We start from the raw sequence: 17,597 nt of genomic DNA on the forward strand, positions 1-17,597 counted from the left end.
ACCACACCAGAATGAAGATATGTGCAAACTACTGTTTTGTCTCTGTCCTCAATGGGCCAGGTATTTCATCAGGGAAGGAAATTAAGTTAGTTTGACACAATTTGTTCTCGACAGATGTATGTTGGTTGTTACGTGATTTGATTGTTATCTTCCAGGTGCTTATAAATAGTCTGATAATTTAGTGTTGTATTTTTCTGCATATTGATACAGAAATGGCTGGCTTCTCTTTTCCATTTTTAAAGATAAGCATCACACTTCCTTCTGCCCAGGCTTCTGGTCTCCCATTGTCCTCCAAAAATTCTTGAACTTGACCATCAGTGGCTCAGCAGGAGATTCTCTAAGTGCCCTCAAAGGTACTGTAATCAGAATCTTAATTATTAACTTATCAAGGTGATTTCTAACAAGATTTTGTCCTCTGAATAGCATGTTTGTGAGGGACACATTGCAAAGTGTCATGGAAAAACAAGGAAAGCTTTCATTTTTTTAGTTTACAACACTGCCTTGATCGTACCCAGAAACTCAGCGTCCCAGCTGGGTGAGGGCATACCAACTTTCCCCCCCTCCCTGGAAGAAAGCATATAAGAACCTGGGAAACTGGAAAGAGGATCTTAAGGACACTGACTGAAGTCAGCCCAAGTATGGCAAGGGAAAGCCCCTGGGCTGTATGTACTGGAGGCCTTGCTAAAAAATCACAATGAGTCAGCGGATATCCTACCTATTAATTTTGCACTTTGTGTTTGGGTTTACTGGATTCTTTTTACTGTAGCGCTTTAACACAATAACTGGTGCAAAACGTTTTAACTTTCTCAAAGAGGTCCAAATTCTTTTAACAGATGAGTTGATCTTTTGTGCCAATGAGCGTATGCTTTAGTCTCTGTGCAATTTCCCTTTGAAAGAGTGCCCAGTCCTGCATGATAACAGCTGAAGGCACAAAGTAATTTGATCAAAATATCCAGACATCTTGAGGGATCTAAGGTTTGTCTCACCAAGAACCACTTTTCACCTTTCTCTCACTTCTTTGCCTAGAAAAAATAAGGAAAATAAAATTAGTAATAATAATAATAATAATAATAATAAACATTGTAATTTATATTTAGAAGCTGGCTTTTCTCTTTGAATCCCTTTCTGGCTCAGCCAAACTCAGAGCCCGGCAGACAGCTGTGAGTTTGTACCATCGATTTCCATGTAAATGTTCCTCAGATAATTACCTGAGGGACCACGTCTCCAACCGCAGCGTGTGGCCTGCAGCCAAGGCGATGGAGCTCTGGCATTGTGTGGGAAGGAGGGTCAGCACAAATCAAACATGAGCTCCGTTCGCACGTGAAAAGGAAATAAAACCTCCCCATGCAGGCATGTGTAGAAGCTTCTCGTTAGTCCCTTAGCTAAACATAACCAAGAAGGCAAAATAATGCTGACAAGAAAATGCAAGTATGTTTATTAGGCACACAGTGCCCAGCAGGTCTCAAACTCTTCTGCGTTGCTTTTTTTGTTAATGCTGCATCGGCAATCCTTGCTGCCTGTTTGCTTTAAGAGCTGAAAATCTTTTACGGGCTGCAGGCATGCATAAAAAGTTGGTAGCAACGAACATAAAAAGCAAAGGTTAACGTAAGGCTGCGAGCTCCTTGGGTGAAGTGTGAACGCTGGAGTTCACGCTATGCTCCTCGCACAGTCCATGCAGAAAAATTGGTGGCTCCACCTGTGTGAGCTGGCTGGGAGGTGTGTCGCAGGGAGATGGGCAGTACCTGCTCTCTGCCTTCGAGCTTGAAGAGAGGCCAGGGTAGCTAGCTCGGATTTGCATGTCTAGCTTTCAGGTGCCCAAATTGGTGCAAAGAAATCCTACATTTGCGACGTAGGCAGGGGTTGATTTCAGGGAAGTACGTCTGTCTGGGGGAAGTAGGATGTCAGTGTATGCCATCGTGTCCTGCCAAGCTGGTAAAATCAGAACTGTCAGGAACAGGTCTAAAAGCCCTGGGCTGCTGGGCATGATCTCTGTGTCCAGAATGCAAAACCTTCATCTGGCTCTTTTTCTACCAACAAGAGCAAAGGGGAAAGCCGAGTTTTCATAGCCAAATTGTTTGAGTGGCTCAAACAGTTGAAAAATGAGACCTGGTCTCAGGTCTCATCTTTCTCATCTTTCTCATCTTTCTCAGCATCACTCTGATCTGCCAAGAAATTGCTGAATCTTGTTGTGTGTGGAATTGTTCTTTGTTATAATGGGGACATTATAGGTGTGGGTACAGAGGTATGCTTGCACTGAACGGGCTGCAGGAGAAATAAAGGTTCAGAAGGACTGTGTTATCTGAACTAATTCTTGTGTTTGCTTACCATAGAGACAGCATCATCCTTTCCAGTAAGGAAAGTCGCAGCCCCCAACGTGGTGAGATGTCCCACGAGTCAGCTGAGAACCAGCTCGAGGAGTGGAAGGCAAAAATTCTTCCCATATAACGATTCCAGGCAGTGTAATCTAAATTTAGGCATTTAAGCCACAACTAAGTGGGTGCCCCCCGTGTAACAGAGCAAAAGGAGTGTGAGGAAGTAGCAAAGTATTTGTCCCACATGGAGACTAAATATCTGTTATCAGCGATCTCTCTGGCCTGCTTCCTCTGTTGTTTCTTTCTCTCTGGAGATTTGGCAATTGGATTGATTTGCTGCCTGACTCACTGTCCTAGATTGAGATACCGAGAACTGCTGACAGTATTAATAAAATTAGCATTAGGGAGGATGTTTGAACATTTGCCTTTGACGTTTTTAAAGCAGAGAACTGACATTTAGTCTAAATTTAAAAAGTTACTGGATTGCTTTTTTTTTTTTTCCCATAGTTTTCTTCTGAAAGCTTAGTCTGGAATTAAGAATTTTGGATTGGAAGTTTTGATCTTCCTTTTGACTGAGAATCTCTGGTTAGTTAAGGAAGCACTAGATATTGAACAGAGTTCTTGGGAGAAATATTTTCACAAAACTATAAGATAAATATAATACAAGTGTCTGTAGCAGTATTGTTTTATGATAGCGAGGGTTATTTTTTTTCTCTCAGGTGACACAGAGGTCAAGCTGCAATAATGGTCTTAATGTCAAAATCTAAGGACAGGCAAAGATCTAGTTTTTATTTTTCAAGAATGGTTTGCATCATTACTTTTAAATGCAGTTGCCTGGTCTTTAGGTTATGTGATTAACTTTTGCTCCCTCTGGGAAATGACTGAATTCAGGAGACATTTGTTTCATTTCATAAGTGCTCTTTGTCTATACATCTTGCACTCCATTTTCATGTGGTAAAGTTTATCCCCAGGCAAAAGCAGCAGGCTTAACGTTGGTTTTGCTCTGGTCTGCAAGAAGATAGCTTTCCAATAGCCGTAGTGTAAGCAGTTTGCAGTAGCCCTCCAGGTTTTCGTTCAGGTGTTTGCCCAACACGTGTAGCTGCCTCACGTTGCCGCAAGCTTGCTTGATGTTCCCGTTCCATAACCTGGAGCCACTGCGACCGCTCAGCATCCACGTAAAACGTGAAAGCATTGGAAAGATCGTTCAGGCATTAAAACTTGTTGGCAAGTTACGTCCTTTCAGAGGAGAAGGCAAGAGACTGCAGTTTATGGAAGTCCAGCTCTGATGCAGAGCAAGCACGCTGCTGAGTGACCTCCTGTCCTGCCTCTCTCCTGCCAGCCCGTTCCCGTGGCTGGGGGGAATATAAGCTTTTGGGGTTGGAATTGGCACTGCTTTGTGCACATATTGTTTCGAGACCATGTGTGCAGGCTATGCACTGTTATTTCCAGAACTAGATACCCTTCAGTGGATTTTTCTGTGGGGGAATTGTTGGCAGAGCTCACACAGAAAGTCTGTGCCACTCACGGCTGCACACGTGGCTGAGTTCCTCTTACCTTTGGTGAGGGCTTGTGCCAGAATCCAAAGGCCTTCTCCTGCTCCCCTAGAGACAGTGGTGCTTGTTCTGTCCGTCACAAGGTTGCTATTCTCTTTTTTCATTTTTTCCCTTTCCCTTTCTCTGACTGCAGAAAGTATAAATAATTGTAGTGCTGAATTTTTGGAAGCTTTTCTCCCCCTCCCCCATTTCCTGAAAAGCTTGCATACGGAGTGAGACACTCATAAGCTTTTCCGAGATAAGAATTTAATTTATTTACGCTTCATTGTTCCAGGCATGGCTACAGACTGGTTTGGAAATTTGCTGTTCCAACTTTAACAGGTCACAGCACGGAAAGGAGCAGCTGGATTTTTCTCCAGAGCAGCCGTCAGCTGTTGGAAATCTCTTGATACTTCCCTGGCTTCTCCAGATTCAACGTTAACTTCTCCTTCCTGTAACAGGAATTATGCTACGTGCTGTAGACTCTTTAGCTAGCAAAAAGGAGTAAAGCATAGAGGCCATGCCATTGCATCTCCCTTTCACCTTTGTAAGGACAAAGCGTGAGAGAAAAGCACCGTCCAACTCCAATATCTCCCAGAGTTTCTGAAGTAACTTCTGTGGCTTGCGCAAGTAGGCAATGAGGTCAAAGTCAAGAAATGCAAACTTTTTGCATTCTATTACATTGCTTTTCCTTCTCACCTCTTCTGGTCTTAAAAAGAGCCTTCCCCATTACATAATCCAGTGTTCCAGTCAGATAGCTGAGCTTCAAAGGCAGCAGGCCCATTTCTTGTCTCACGCTGACTATATGGCAGTGTAATTCTGTTGGCTCCAGTGAAGTTACTCCCGATTTACACTGTAAGAATGACCCATATGTTAAATCTATATGATGACATATGTAGAATATGCAATATAGCCAAGTAGCCTTGCCATGAGAACTGTATTCCAGTGTTGCTTGGCTTCCTTTAGAACACAATGGGAAAAATGTTACATTGCATTAAGTAATAATTAATGTAGGCCGTGAGAGAGAGAAATTCAAGCAACTTGTCTCTTTGATCTGCATGTTTTACTGAGAACCAAGTCAGAGTGGCAGAACTGGTGCCTGTTTCGCAGAAGTTGAGCTGCTGGTTGCCTGTCTTCTGGCCTCGATGCTTACTGTGATCTGCCCTTCCACGCCAATTAAAAAAAAAAAAAAGCAAGCAGATTTTCTGCTTCATCTTTCATGTTGTTTTTATCAGATCCCTCATCATAATGTTTCTCAGTACCAGCTCTGTGCTCTGAGTCACCGGTCTTGAATGTCTCAAGGCTGTGGGTGAACCCATTATAGAGAGGTTACACAATGCTGGAGTGTCCCCATGGCCATTTTACATTCAGTCACAATCAGTGTAAGTTTTTTTCATATAACTAAAGCTCTTTACGGGAAGAAAAAAAAAAAGTGGGAAGAAGAAAGAAAAGGGAAAAACTCCATACAGTTACCAGTGGTGGTTAGTGAACTTGCAATTTATGATCTGTGAAAAACACGGAGAAATAACTGGAAGTCAGGAGGGAAGAGTTACTAGCCATGACATCATTAACTCGGTTAATGTAAGACTTTATGTTTGTATGCATAGAATGGGAGAATTGTCTGTTGAGTTGATGGTAAAAGGGGTGGGTTCTGCTTTGGTGTAAGTTGTCATGGATCCACCTTTGATATGTCAAAATATTCACTACCCTTTTGCATGGTTATGTCCTGGCAAGGAGACTCTCAGCTCTGTGAGGTGTGACCTTTTCCCATTAGCCCTTCAGGTTAAGGTACAAGAGAGAGGATGTAAATTTGTTGTTAGCCTTATAGGCAGCGAGTAGCTGGAAGAAACTCAAATTGAAATTTCCAGGTTCATTTGATGCACTGTTGACTATTTTCAGGCATTTTGTCTCTTCCCCATATTCTGGACTCTGAGCTGTTCATTAAAAGGAAAGAAAGAAAACAGTTTCCTCTAGTTAAGGCACTTAATCATATTTCTGATATCCACAGATGCACCCCCCTGAATGGCCTGCTGAATACGAGACTCCTAGCTCTCCCCAGAGGATATTAGGGGATCATCGTTCACACATCTAGCTTCCGTAATGATGTATGGGATTATTAGAGAAAATCCCCTTGTGCATCAGTGAACCTAAACTCGTGTGGTTCTTTTGCTTACGCATTTAGACTCTAATTCACAAAATAAAACAGCTGGACCAGGATAGGCAAGGCCAAGTTCTCTGGGGGAGTGGTACGTTGTATTTTGCTAGCCAAGTGCTCACAGCTTGGGCAGCGTTTTGTGCTTTGTCTGAACCTGAGGTTGTCTTGGTTCATGTGGGGGAAATGTCATCACAAAAAATGTTCTGAAAATGATGGCATTTAAGGTTCCTGTTCGTGTTATCTTATGAGGTGTGACTTCATTGCAAAACTTTCCTCCTGAATTTTTTTTGCGGCGTGCTCAGAACACCCCATGTCCCAGCCAGTGCTAAACCTACTTGCTTGTTAATTGCAAAATGATGAGGGGAATTGGTAGCCCTCTACATAGTGAAGTATTCCATAGACATCTGGTGTTAGATGCATGTATCCAAGAGGTGAGAAATAGGAAAGCAATTGTCTGTGTCCCTGAGGAACTGTAACCCTGTCAGTAATGGTTTTTATTCAGGGAAAGCAGCAGGGAAGGTGCCTTCACTTTTGAAAAGCATGGACAGTGTTGGTATTGAGGCAGAGGATTTTCCTGCCTGTGCTGTGAATGGGAGAGAGCTGAGGGCAAACAGAGCGATCTGTCCTGTCCGAATGGCAACGGGAGGTGGCTGGGCAGATGCCTTTCAACCACGGACCAACTGAAACATCAACCAAGCTTCGGAGATGAAAAAATGTAATTTACCCTCCCGTAAGCAGAATGAGAAATCCATGTGCATTCCCATCCTATGATTTTGGGTTAATCTTCCACTGGCTTGTGATTTCTGAGGAGCTATAGATTGAATCCAGGCATGCTTGCTAGTGAACTCTAATTTCCGAGATGGGGGTATTATTTATTTATTTATTTATTTTTCTTTCAAATTCCTTCGCTACCAGAGGACACAAATGGATTCTTAGACACTAATTTAAAAATACTACTATTAATAACAACCTAACGTGTGCTATTTGCCAAAAGCTGGGAATCAGCAATGATGAAAGACGAAACTGCCCCAGGTTTCTTGGCAAAAGCAATGTAGGCAAATATTTCAAAGGTCATTTCAGTTTTAAAATTTGCTTCCTTGGAGATTGTGCTGTGGCAACGTTTGCCTTCTAGATGTTATCAGGGAGCGCTGGAATTTCATAGTAACTGAAATTAAAGAATTTCAGGATGTAAAGTCTGGACGTTAAAGATACGGCCCTGCTGTCCCCAGTCCTGCTGTTCTCATCAGCCTTGCTGGTCTGACGGGCACTTGCTGAGCAGTCCAGTTCCAGCATTTCTCAGTCAGCAGGCTGCATTGCCAGCTCAGAATGATTTGCTTGTCCCCATTCTCTGGTAGCACTCTTGACAAGCCTGTTCTATTTGTCATATGTTGGCCCTTCAATAAGCTTGTACGGTTTTAAAATAAAAAAAACAAACAACACACAAGCCTTACTTTGCTCGTGCACTGCTTGGCTTTGCAAGCTAAGCAGCACGCTGCTATTTAGCGGCAGTGCTCCAGTAGCACCAGGAGAGCACTCGGGCCAGGGCCCCGTGCAAGTGCTGAACGAGCTCCGGCACAGCGGGAGCTGCCAGATGCAGGTCTGTGGCCCCGAGCGTTCCTGGTTTTGCATGGGAATAACGGAGGCCTTGAAGAAGTGCTGCACTGATGGATTTGGCAAAACGCGTCTTATGCAAGGAACAGTTACTAACGGCAGAAAATTTTTCTCTCCCTGGTTTATTTCTCCTCTAGAGCAGAGCTATCCAGACGGTGTTTTCTGAGATCAGCTGTGTCTTCCTGGAGCTCTGCCTATTTTTTACCACGCGTCTCGGGGAGAGTTCCTGCCTAGTGTGCATGGCCCTGGCACCGTGTGCCTGCTGCACTGAAGGCACGGGAGGAGCTGTCCCAAAAGACTGGAAGAGAGGGATGAAATGTGGCTCGAGGGCTTGGTGACGAGATGCAAGCTGGCGTGGCTGTTCCAGACCTCGCGGCTGGGGATTGCCCTGCTCTGGTTGGGCATGGGGCCGACGTGGTTCTCTGAACTCAGGGCTGCCTTTGGGGGGGCTTTCTTAACGAGAGGTCGGGAATTGCCTGATGGCTTCCCCACATTCTGTGCAGTGTATTTCTCTCACTGGGAAACCAGTTTGCAAAGCCTTTGAGTCTTCTGTAGCTGAAGGATAGCAATGTAGGAAAACAAATATCTTCTTTTAAATGCTCTGAGCACCTTTTGATGCTACCCTAATATTAAAGTAGCATAATGTAGTTGCAGAGTATAAAACTTGTTGCTTTGGGTTATTAGGAGAGATGAGTCTAGCAATTCCAACCCTTTTTTACTATTTTCAGCCTTATGTTCTGACCTGTAGTTCACTGGGTGAGCCAGAAGGCTGTGTCCCAGGCGCTAGTAGGAAATATTATTTGTGCTTTTCATTACCCCACGAAGCTGCCACAGATCTCCCTGCCACTGCTTGGAGCAGCTCCAGGAGAGCTGCCCTTGGTGTGCTGGGCTCTCGCAGATTGCTGTCTCTCTTTGGGGCATCTTGTACCTCGATAAGGGGAAGCGAAATCTTTTCTTTTTTTTTGGTAGAAAAAGAGGGTTTGTATGAGAACTTTAACTCAGAGAATGGCAGTGAAAGGAGACGCTGCAAGCTGGCCTGCTCTCCTACAAGTCACGAAGAGGCTAAGCTGATCTGGGATCACGAGCAGAGTGCCTGCTTCTTTGAGAAGAGGACAATACCCCAGGGTATGGTCGGGTTTCTGGGAGGTTTCAGCACCTACTCACCGTGCGTCTTTCCTTATCTCCCCCCAGCAATCTGAGGGCATGTGGAACATCTTTTTTTCACGGAGTCCAGCTGCGGATTGAAAAACCCACTGCAGTAGATTGTGAGCAGGTTTCTGTTTTGACTTTTCAATTTATATTGCTGAAGACAAATTTTATTAGTAAAATCTTGGGCAACTCAGCAATGGATTTTTAGGCTCTGACTGGGTGCCTGGAGCTGCATTTCTTTGAACTGTCTTTTAGAGGAACTGCAGCTGTATAAATGGATGAAGACTGTGGAAAGAAACTATAAATATGGCTTTATTAAGGTGGGTTTTTAAATCAAAGTAACTTTTTGAAATATTTTAATGAAGCTTAAAAACTATTTTCCAGTTCTTTCCAACAGCTATGTTACTTTTCAGCAATGGGGGGCATGGTATTGAGGGAACTGTGGCCTCTGCATATGTGGCAGTGGAAGTGGCAGTGCCTTTGCCGTAAGACTTTCTACCTTGGACAGACAAAATGATCAGGGACCAGCAGGAATCTTCTGCTGCTATTTTTCAAGGTGCAGAATGCAAATAGGTTTTGCAGGGCTGTGCTGGGACAGTGCTGTGTGTGCTGGGGGGTTAGGGAGTGAGGAACTGGGGGGGATTTGGAGGCATTTCCTGATGCCCTGCAGTGTTTCTCACTGTGGGCAGTGGTGGATTGTGCCTTAGCAGGAATGTGACAGGCTCACTCAGGATATGTTTTCTTGCTACAAGTTAATTGGAAACAACAATTTAGCACATAAAAAATGTGCTAGCGTAGCTTAGTGATGGTTAGTGCATTATATTCCCCTCATGTTCTTGTCACAGACAGTTTAGGCTCTCTTTGCGTAAGTGCATGTGGCAGGTATCCGAAGCCCACAAGCCAACTGGTACTTTGAGCTGGCTGTCCTGGGAGTTAAACATGGGTTCAGTAAGTGCTGCTGAAACTCTTGTTTTCTTAGCAGCTGGGAGCTGATGAAACTGTAGAAGAAGCTAGGGTTTTGCATCGGAAAAGCCACGTCCATTTTAAGTGGAACATGGTTCCATTGCTCTGCATCTTGACTCCAAAGTTGGCTTCATTGAAAACTGGAGACTCAGACTGAAAACGACTGGCCAAGAGAGTGCAGCTAAGAGAGAGGACAGCAAAGGTAGAGTGGTGATTGGAAAGTCAGTGTGAAACCACTCTGCCCTGCAGGTTTTTTTTTTTTCTGGCATGAGGGCATGTCTTTAAGGAGAACACCAGACAAGGTTCTTCACTGAAGCCCAAGTCCATGTCATGAAGGAAATCATTCAGAAAGCTCTCAGCGGTAGTCTGAAGAGCGTAAAAATAGCAGTGATGGAAGTGGTTTTCCTCTCGGCGCAGACACAAGGGTATGTGCACATGTGTATGCATCTGTGTAAATGAATGTGTAAAGAAAAGGCACTGGAGTCCATCACCCTGAGGTGGTCTGAGCGAGGGGTTTCCATTCGGCAGGGCCTGGCACACAGGCCCTGAAGCAGCCACTGTGTTCTGCTTCAGGAGGCAGAGGTGTTCCAGATACACCACCATCATGGTAAAAGTGCCTTTGTTTTTGGCATAAGGGTAACTACCCCTTTTTTGAGTGTCACATTTTACCCGTTTGCAGTTTCCTGCTTGTATGTTTTGGCTTTTGACCAGGACCTTGGGCTCTGTGTGCTCATATGGTTCTGATAAAACGTTGAACTTAGACAATACATCTTCTTGGACATTTCTTCCTGTTAGATTCAAGTGTGATACAAAGCAACCAGTACTTGATCAGTAGCAGACACTGTTTCTATCAAGCATTGTTGGATGTTCATTAGCCATGAAAGGACTGCAAAGAAAACTTGCTGCAGCACAGACCAGTACAGGTAGGTGCTCCCTCCTCCGAGCCCTCCTTTGAGCCACTTGAGCAAAGCCCTAGGCTGTAAAGTTTGGTGCACTTCTGAAGTCCATGTTCACATACTTGGCTACAGCAGCTACGTTATTTGGCTGGCATTTATCTTGCTGCTTTTACAGACTTGTTAGTCTGCTAAAAGAGATAAAAAGCTATGAGATATTGAACAGTGGCAGATGAATGGGAGTAGCAACCTCATTAAAAACCATCTCCTAGTTCCGACATTTTAGATACCATTTAATGAACACAAGCTCATTTTTCATGGTCTGCCCAAGGAGCATGTGACCTCCATAACCACAGCGACTTTGTCAGCCTCTGTAGTACAGTTAACATACTTAATATGTGCAAAGAAAGGATGCATCACCTTTGCATTTAGTAGACAGGGATCTAAATCAGAAGGCTACTCTGCTGACATTGTCACAACAATCGTATCTCAGCGTAGCGGCCTGCCCGTAACCCTCCCCACCATGCTCTATTTTCTGTGCTGCCAGGCAGCAGGCGTGCAGTGAGCAATGGGCAGGTCTTCCAGCAGGAGCGGTCTCCGTATCGCTGCATGTGAGTGCATGGATGGGTGAAACACACTGTGGGGAAGGGTAGGTGACATTTTGAAGGCCTGAAGTCACCTTGGAAATGCTGCGACGCAGGGTGCTTGGCTGCATTCTGCTTACTGAAGTGTTACAAGTGACTGGATAGCACGTAGATTATCATCACTGGGATTTAACTTGCTTTGGGTTTTAGTCTGCCTTGTTAGCTTTAATCCTTCTGAAGCTGCTTGGTCCCAGCTTTTCAGGTGTCACACTGACAAAAACATATAATACCTACATGCATTGCTTGCACATTACACAGAGGAGCACAGAAGAAAAAAACAGTGTGCAGAAATACATGGAAGCTATCCAACTGAGTCGTTCCGTGTGCTGTTGGGAAGCCTGTAACACACAGGAAGATAAAAGCCACTCAGCCTTACAGACCACCATTTTCGGAGGTTTTAGCCTGACCTCTCTTTGTCAGGATCTGACAGACATGTTTATCCAGCAAGAGAGAGGCTGAGTGACACCGTGTGGACTTCTTTGTTCTCAGCTTTTTTATCTCTTTACGTCTCCTCTCCCTTCCTTCATCCGGTGGACTGAGATGAAAGTCGCATGCACCCCTCTGCAAGCTTCCTGATAGATCCAATTAAAATACCTCATTCTTGTAGCACATGTGAGAGTTGAGCCATTGAACCTATTCAGCTGGAGGGTTGCAATCCTAGAGTTTTTTTTCGGTCCTGGTTCTGGGATTACAGGGATTCAAACCTGAGATTGAACATTTAGACGTTTACAGGGAAGGCTGGAAGAACTTAATGTGGTATTGGTTTTTCAATAGGTTTTCACACAACATGGAACTGAGTCTTGCAACGTTATACCATACCTGCAGTAAATAAACGTGGTAGAATACCATTTAATTTCTATGTGTTGCACACCTCTAAAATCCGCTAGGCTATTTGAACAGATGAAAAGCCAAAAACCAGAACTTTCTTCCTAATTTTCCAGCTGTACAAATCCAGCTTGGATATTAAAAAGACTAAGTCTTGTTATACATTTTCTGTCTGTTGTATCTTAACCAATTCATTAGAGTTATCGAAGATCTGGTTCTCAGAGCGTTGTAAGTAACAGTGGTGGTTTTCTTCATCATATCTCAATCCTCAAAGGCAAGAGATACTCTCAGACTAAGAGTTGACTGCAGTTTTCTCAGTGACACTTAAACACACGATACACCCACACTTGATCTCTTTCCAGGTCTTGAGATTAGAAGGCAGCTGACAATGTTATTAATGACACATAGGATGAGGGGGGGAATCCTTCTTATATTCCCTGTATTGATTGTTCTACTGATAATAATTAGATTTTATTTTTGCTAGTACCGTATGTATAGGGAACAAAAAGAAATGTACAACAGAGGTTCCATTTTTTTGAAGCGTCACTCATCTAAGCCATCTCTGATTTAAAAAATGAAGTTGCTTTTACAGAAACCATGCAAAACTGTTGTCAAGACTTCTATGAAATACTGTAGCGTCCTAATAATAACTTCTAGCTGAAAAATCTTGGCATCCTGCAGTTTAGGAAAGGGTTTTAAAATTCACCTTCAGTTTTTGGGCAACAGGCAAAACATGTGGCTCTGTTTAGGAGCTATTTTCGTTAAAGCTTGACAATACAGGATGATAAAATACAGCTGCATTGTTTAAACTTTCAATTTAATTTCTGGTTTCTGTCCAAGTTGTTTCATCAATATGGCGCCATTCATTTCAAAACAAAGCTCTTGGAAGAGTCTCCATTACCCCACCATTGATCAAGAGGGTGTTAAAATGTGGAGCCTAATTATGTTCCTGGCCTGTTTGGAATTCCAAAATTGGATTTTTATAACTGTCAAATTTTCAATCAGGGTAACTTTCCATGACAATTAGTCAGAATTATTAGGGCTCCTGTTGCCAGGGAGTTGTAACTAGTAGTGGCGTTTCACTTTTCAAGGTTCAGTAAGTGTCAAAGGCAACATGTATCATGCAGGATGGCCATTTGACTACAACATTGTCTGTGCTTAACTGCACCCAAATGCCTACTACTGTTACAGTCATTTTTATCCATTCTCCAAGGTTGAGTTGTTGCCACAACCTCTGCTGCAAGCTCTGAGGTATAATTAACTACTGGGTTCTGCCTTGTTGCAAAATGGGCCTTGTGAAACTGTGACGTGAGAAAGTTCATCCTGATCATTTCACTCAAGCTCAGCTTGGTGAGGGCCAATACTCAGAAGGCTGTTAATGCTGCTGATGGTGGTTAATTATTGCTTTGAATCTTTAAAATAAGCTAGATATAACTATACAGCCCGTTTGGATGAATGGATGGATGCTCTCTCTTCTCAGTCCATCTGTTACCTGACTTGCAGGTAAAGCCATTCCCTGTGTGAGTAATGCTACCCACAAACATACCTTTTTCACTGTAGACCAGACTTTTGCAGATGCAACACTTTATGCTGAATGCTGATGCATGGATGTGTGTGTTCACAGAAGAGTAAATGCTTACCAAAACCTTTCTTTCCCTACTATGCAACATTTATTTCAGAGGTGTCCACTCAAGATGCCCATGATGTGTTGGCCTGTTGATGTCAACAGATTTTTGTCATCAACTTCAAGCTTTAGACCAAGCAGTAACTCATTTATGACTGTGTGATTATCTTTGCACTTAGTTAAATGAACCGCTCTGCAGTAGCAGCATTTGCTTAAGGTGCATCCCCTCTACCGTGCCTGCCATTCCTCCCTCCCCTGCTCTGCCCTTGCTGTTCCACTGACTCAGGCATCTCTGCAGCCACATGCTTTAAATAATTGATCTTCCTGTAAAATAATAAATTTGAGGGGTATTTAAATTGGGTTATTTTTCATCTCTCTTTCCCCATCTGGTTTACTGTCCATCTATGTGGTATGCATGCACTCATTATGAAACCGTCGGCAAGTTTTTACACCAGTTAAGCTTAAGGAAGCCAGATCCTGCTTTTTTTTTTTTCCTACCCAATACCTCAAATGTCTCTGTGCCCACCGACATACATTGACCTGAATTGTCGTGTGACCGCTTTTGACAAGGAGATGTGGAATACAGCTTTACTGATACAGGGTCAAGGTTGTTCCAGCCCCTAGTCCTGCAGGAAGTTTGCCCTGGAAGGAAGAGGGCTTGTAATCAACTCAGTTTAATTAAATCAACCTAAACTAATTGTCAGCTAATAAAATAGTGTTGGTCAGCTCATAAAATAGAAATGAAGATTAAAAGAGTAGTTGCCATGAACAGGTGGTAACTCTGTTTCCAAGTTAGACCACATTACTCTCTGGCACGGGATCCCTGAGAATACCTCATATTCCAGTTTTTTAAAAAAATGTTTATGAAACTTATAAAATATAGGGCTCATTTTATAACCAATTTTCTATCTCACCTGCCAAGAGCAGTGGGGGTTGAGCCAGCACAAGGCGGATGCAGAGTTTTAGGCAGCTCTCCAGAAATGGATTCCCTGCGCAGGGCTGTGGAATAGATTTCTACCTTTGAGTGGCCTTTCTTTCTTCAGTTCTTGTGATTTAGTTTGCTCTTTCTTGTTGCTGTTACAGAAAAGACCATGTACACATTTTTTGATGTCATTGATCTCAGCCTGGCACTGCTGTGCAAAGGGAGATGCTTCCTATGCTGTGCCAGGGATGTGGTTCAACTCTGCTGGGTCTTCAGTCAGTAACAGGACACCCCTGGAGCTGGCCCTTGGTGGTTCTGTTGACTCTGCAGATCTTGCAGAAGGCATAAAACATCTATCTAATTTTAACTGGAAGAGACTGAACTGGAATCATTATCTACCCCTCGAAGTAGAACATGGTGGTTTGTAGTTTCTGTTAATAGTAGAATAATGAAAGAAAATGTATTGCATATTGGTTATTGTATCACTCTGTTAAGAGTGCAAAATTATGTTGTGCAGATTTTGTTCTGGCTTGCACTTTGAACACTCTGTGCTGATGCAAGGCTTTCTGTAGTGAAGTGCCTTGTTCACTCCATCTCATGCCCATTTTCTGCACGTACCAGTTCCCAGAAATCTCATGAAAACCTCAGTAGGTCCTCAAAGCTGGCGTTGGCACTGGACGGCTAGATTAATTTTCTCTTCCACATCAGTGGAAGATTACAACTGCTGCTCACGTAGAGGCAAAACTGCCCCTCTCCATGCAGCAGGAAAAGTCTTGCCTGGTTAAGCACTGTGTCTCTGTCATGTTTTCAGAAATGCTCTGGTCCAGCCCAGTTGCTGCCCTGGCTTAGGGTATGTCCTTGATCCTGCTCTCTCCTCTGCAGCCAGAGATGAGCTTGCAACACGTGCTGGCATCACAAATGCTCGCAGGAGGGTCCGTCTTCTCTGTACGGGGTTTTTCAGCAGAAGGCATCTCCTCCCAGCTGCCAGGGCTTGAGCTGGTGGGACTGGAAGTGATGTGAGTGGTGCAGCACGTGCTGTGGTCATGTTGGGAGCATCCCCTTGGGTTCCTGATCTGATTTGCCATCTCTGTGCACAGTAAGTGTGACTTGAACCCTGCATCTTTGATTAAACCAGGTGAAAAGATTCCTCCCACTGGGCAGCCTGTGAGGGACTTCTGTCTCCTCTGAGACAGAATTTCTTTAAGAAAAAAGAAACAGAATAGGGCTGGTTTTCAATCAGGGCAGTTTTCTGTTCATTTGTGTCTCCCGTGCTTGCCCCAGCATTATGGAAGTGGCTGCTGGGAGTGACAGCAGCAGCCGAGTCTGCATTTCCTTCCCTCAGAAGATAGATTTTGGAGGAATGTAACACTGGTGTAAAGCACCGGCCCTCCAAGGGGAACTGTGTGGGTATTAGTTGGGTATTTGAGGGTCTTAAGGGCCTTCTGGCTTTGTCCAGATTTGCACGGGTGGAATTGCACCGACGTCTCCCAGTCCTGCTGGTGGATATCGGAGCAGGGCAGTCAGCAAGCCTGCTGCTCGGCTTTCCAGGCACATGTGCAAAAAGATCCAGGACCCCAACCTAACCAAAACCATACTCGAAGCAATTATCTGATCTTGTTTGTTTGTTTTTAATGTGATGTTTCTAGACACTGGTACAACAAACACGCTCTTGTAAAATCTTGTAACAGTTGTTTGTAGTTAGTATCTTCAAGATGACTTTGTGTGTGCTGATCATGACTAATGTACGCCGCTCCAGTGTGACCGTCATCCGCCAGGGCTGTGGGAAGCTTTTGGTACCAAGACAATTATTTCCTCAGCTTGTTTAGCGTTTTTCTTTTTCCCTTTTTTACCCTTCTGTGTAAGAATACATAGATGCTGATGTGCTCATCTATTTTGCTTTCCAGATGAAAGTGCTTTTTGTGGCTCACAGACTTAAATAATTAGGTCTTCGCAGACCTCAGAGTGGTTACAAAGGCGGTTGGAGTCAGCATCTCTGGTTTTACACATGGAGATAGAAAAATCTCTAGAGGCGAGGTAACCTCATGGGCAAACCCGCTTCTCTGAAGTGTCCCTGGGTTTTCTGGACAGTAGGAGATGCTGCTGTGCTGGCACTGCTACATCCCTTTCCCCTCCCGACTTGGTTCCTTCCCTTCTCTCTGTCACAAATCTGGTTTTTAGCACCCACAGCAGCAGCTGGGAAGGTGCTGGGCTCTTCTCCCCACGGCTCAGCCAAAACACCGACTGCTGCTCTCCCTCCTTGAACCTGGGGCAGTTTTTCCCCAGAGCATGCGATCCTCAAAACAAAACAAAAACCAAAACAAACCCCAAGGCCCTCGTATGTCCAACCAGAACGGCTTGCTGCAGCCTGTTCCATTCAGTAGGTTTTTCTGTGGTTGCATTTTTTGGAAGCATCGCTTCCAGCAGAGGCATGGGGCTCTTTTACAGGCTTATTTCAGCACTTCGAGAGCACGAGTGTGTGTGTCTGTGCCTGCATGTCTTGCTGTGGGTGGGAAGGGGGGGAAATGCTGGCACGAGCGCAAACGAGCTGAGCAGGGAGAGCGAAGGCGCTTTCATTCCTTACCAAGTTTTGCTCCGCAAGCTGAGTAAACTTCTTCTCTGCTGAACCGATGCTGCGCAGGGCAAGGGTTTGACATGTTCCCGGTGATAATTGCCTTGTCTCCCCCCCGCAGGTTCATCTGGCCGCCAGCACGGTTACTTTTACAACCAGGACTGTAAGTGGGCAACTTGAACACGAGGGAAAAGCAGAGCCTAAGAGCACAGCGGGTGCACGGCCGGGCAGGGGGCTGTGCAGCCAGGGATGCCCTTTGCTTGTTGGGGAAGCACTGGGGGGGGGTGTCTGTGGGGCTCTGCCTGTTGTGTGCACTCTTCCTTGCAATGAAAGCTCTCTGCCCTGTTTTCACAGACCTCATCATGCTCCTTGTTCACCTTTGGTGGTGGTACGTTGAG

At 44.4% G+C, this 17,597-nt stretch overlaps 1 protein-coding gene across 1 annotated transcript in view; it reads left to right on the top strand.

The window, feature by feature from the left end:
* The window catches only part of COL26A1 (collagen type XXVI alpha 1 chain), a gene marked incomplete at its 5' end in the record, with an annotated part of 168,374 nt that overhangs the window by 95,849 nt on the left and 54,928 nt on the right, over positions 1-17,597 (top strand). Inside the window, 1 exon segment of the mRNA XM_082776346.1 lies at positions 17,321-17,361. Coding sequence (XP_082632472.1) covers positions 17,321-17,361 — 41 coding nt within the window.

This window comes from Aythya marila, assembly GCF_965140915.1.
Source record: "Aythya marila genome assembly, chromosome: 20".
NCBI classification, from domain to species: domain Eukaryota; kingdom Metazoa; phylum Chordata; class Aves; order Anseriformes; family Anatidae; genus Aythya; species Aythya marila.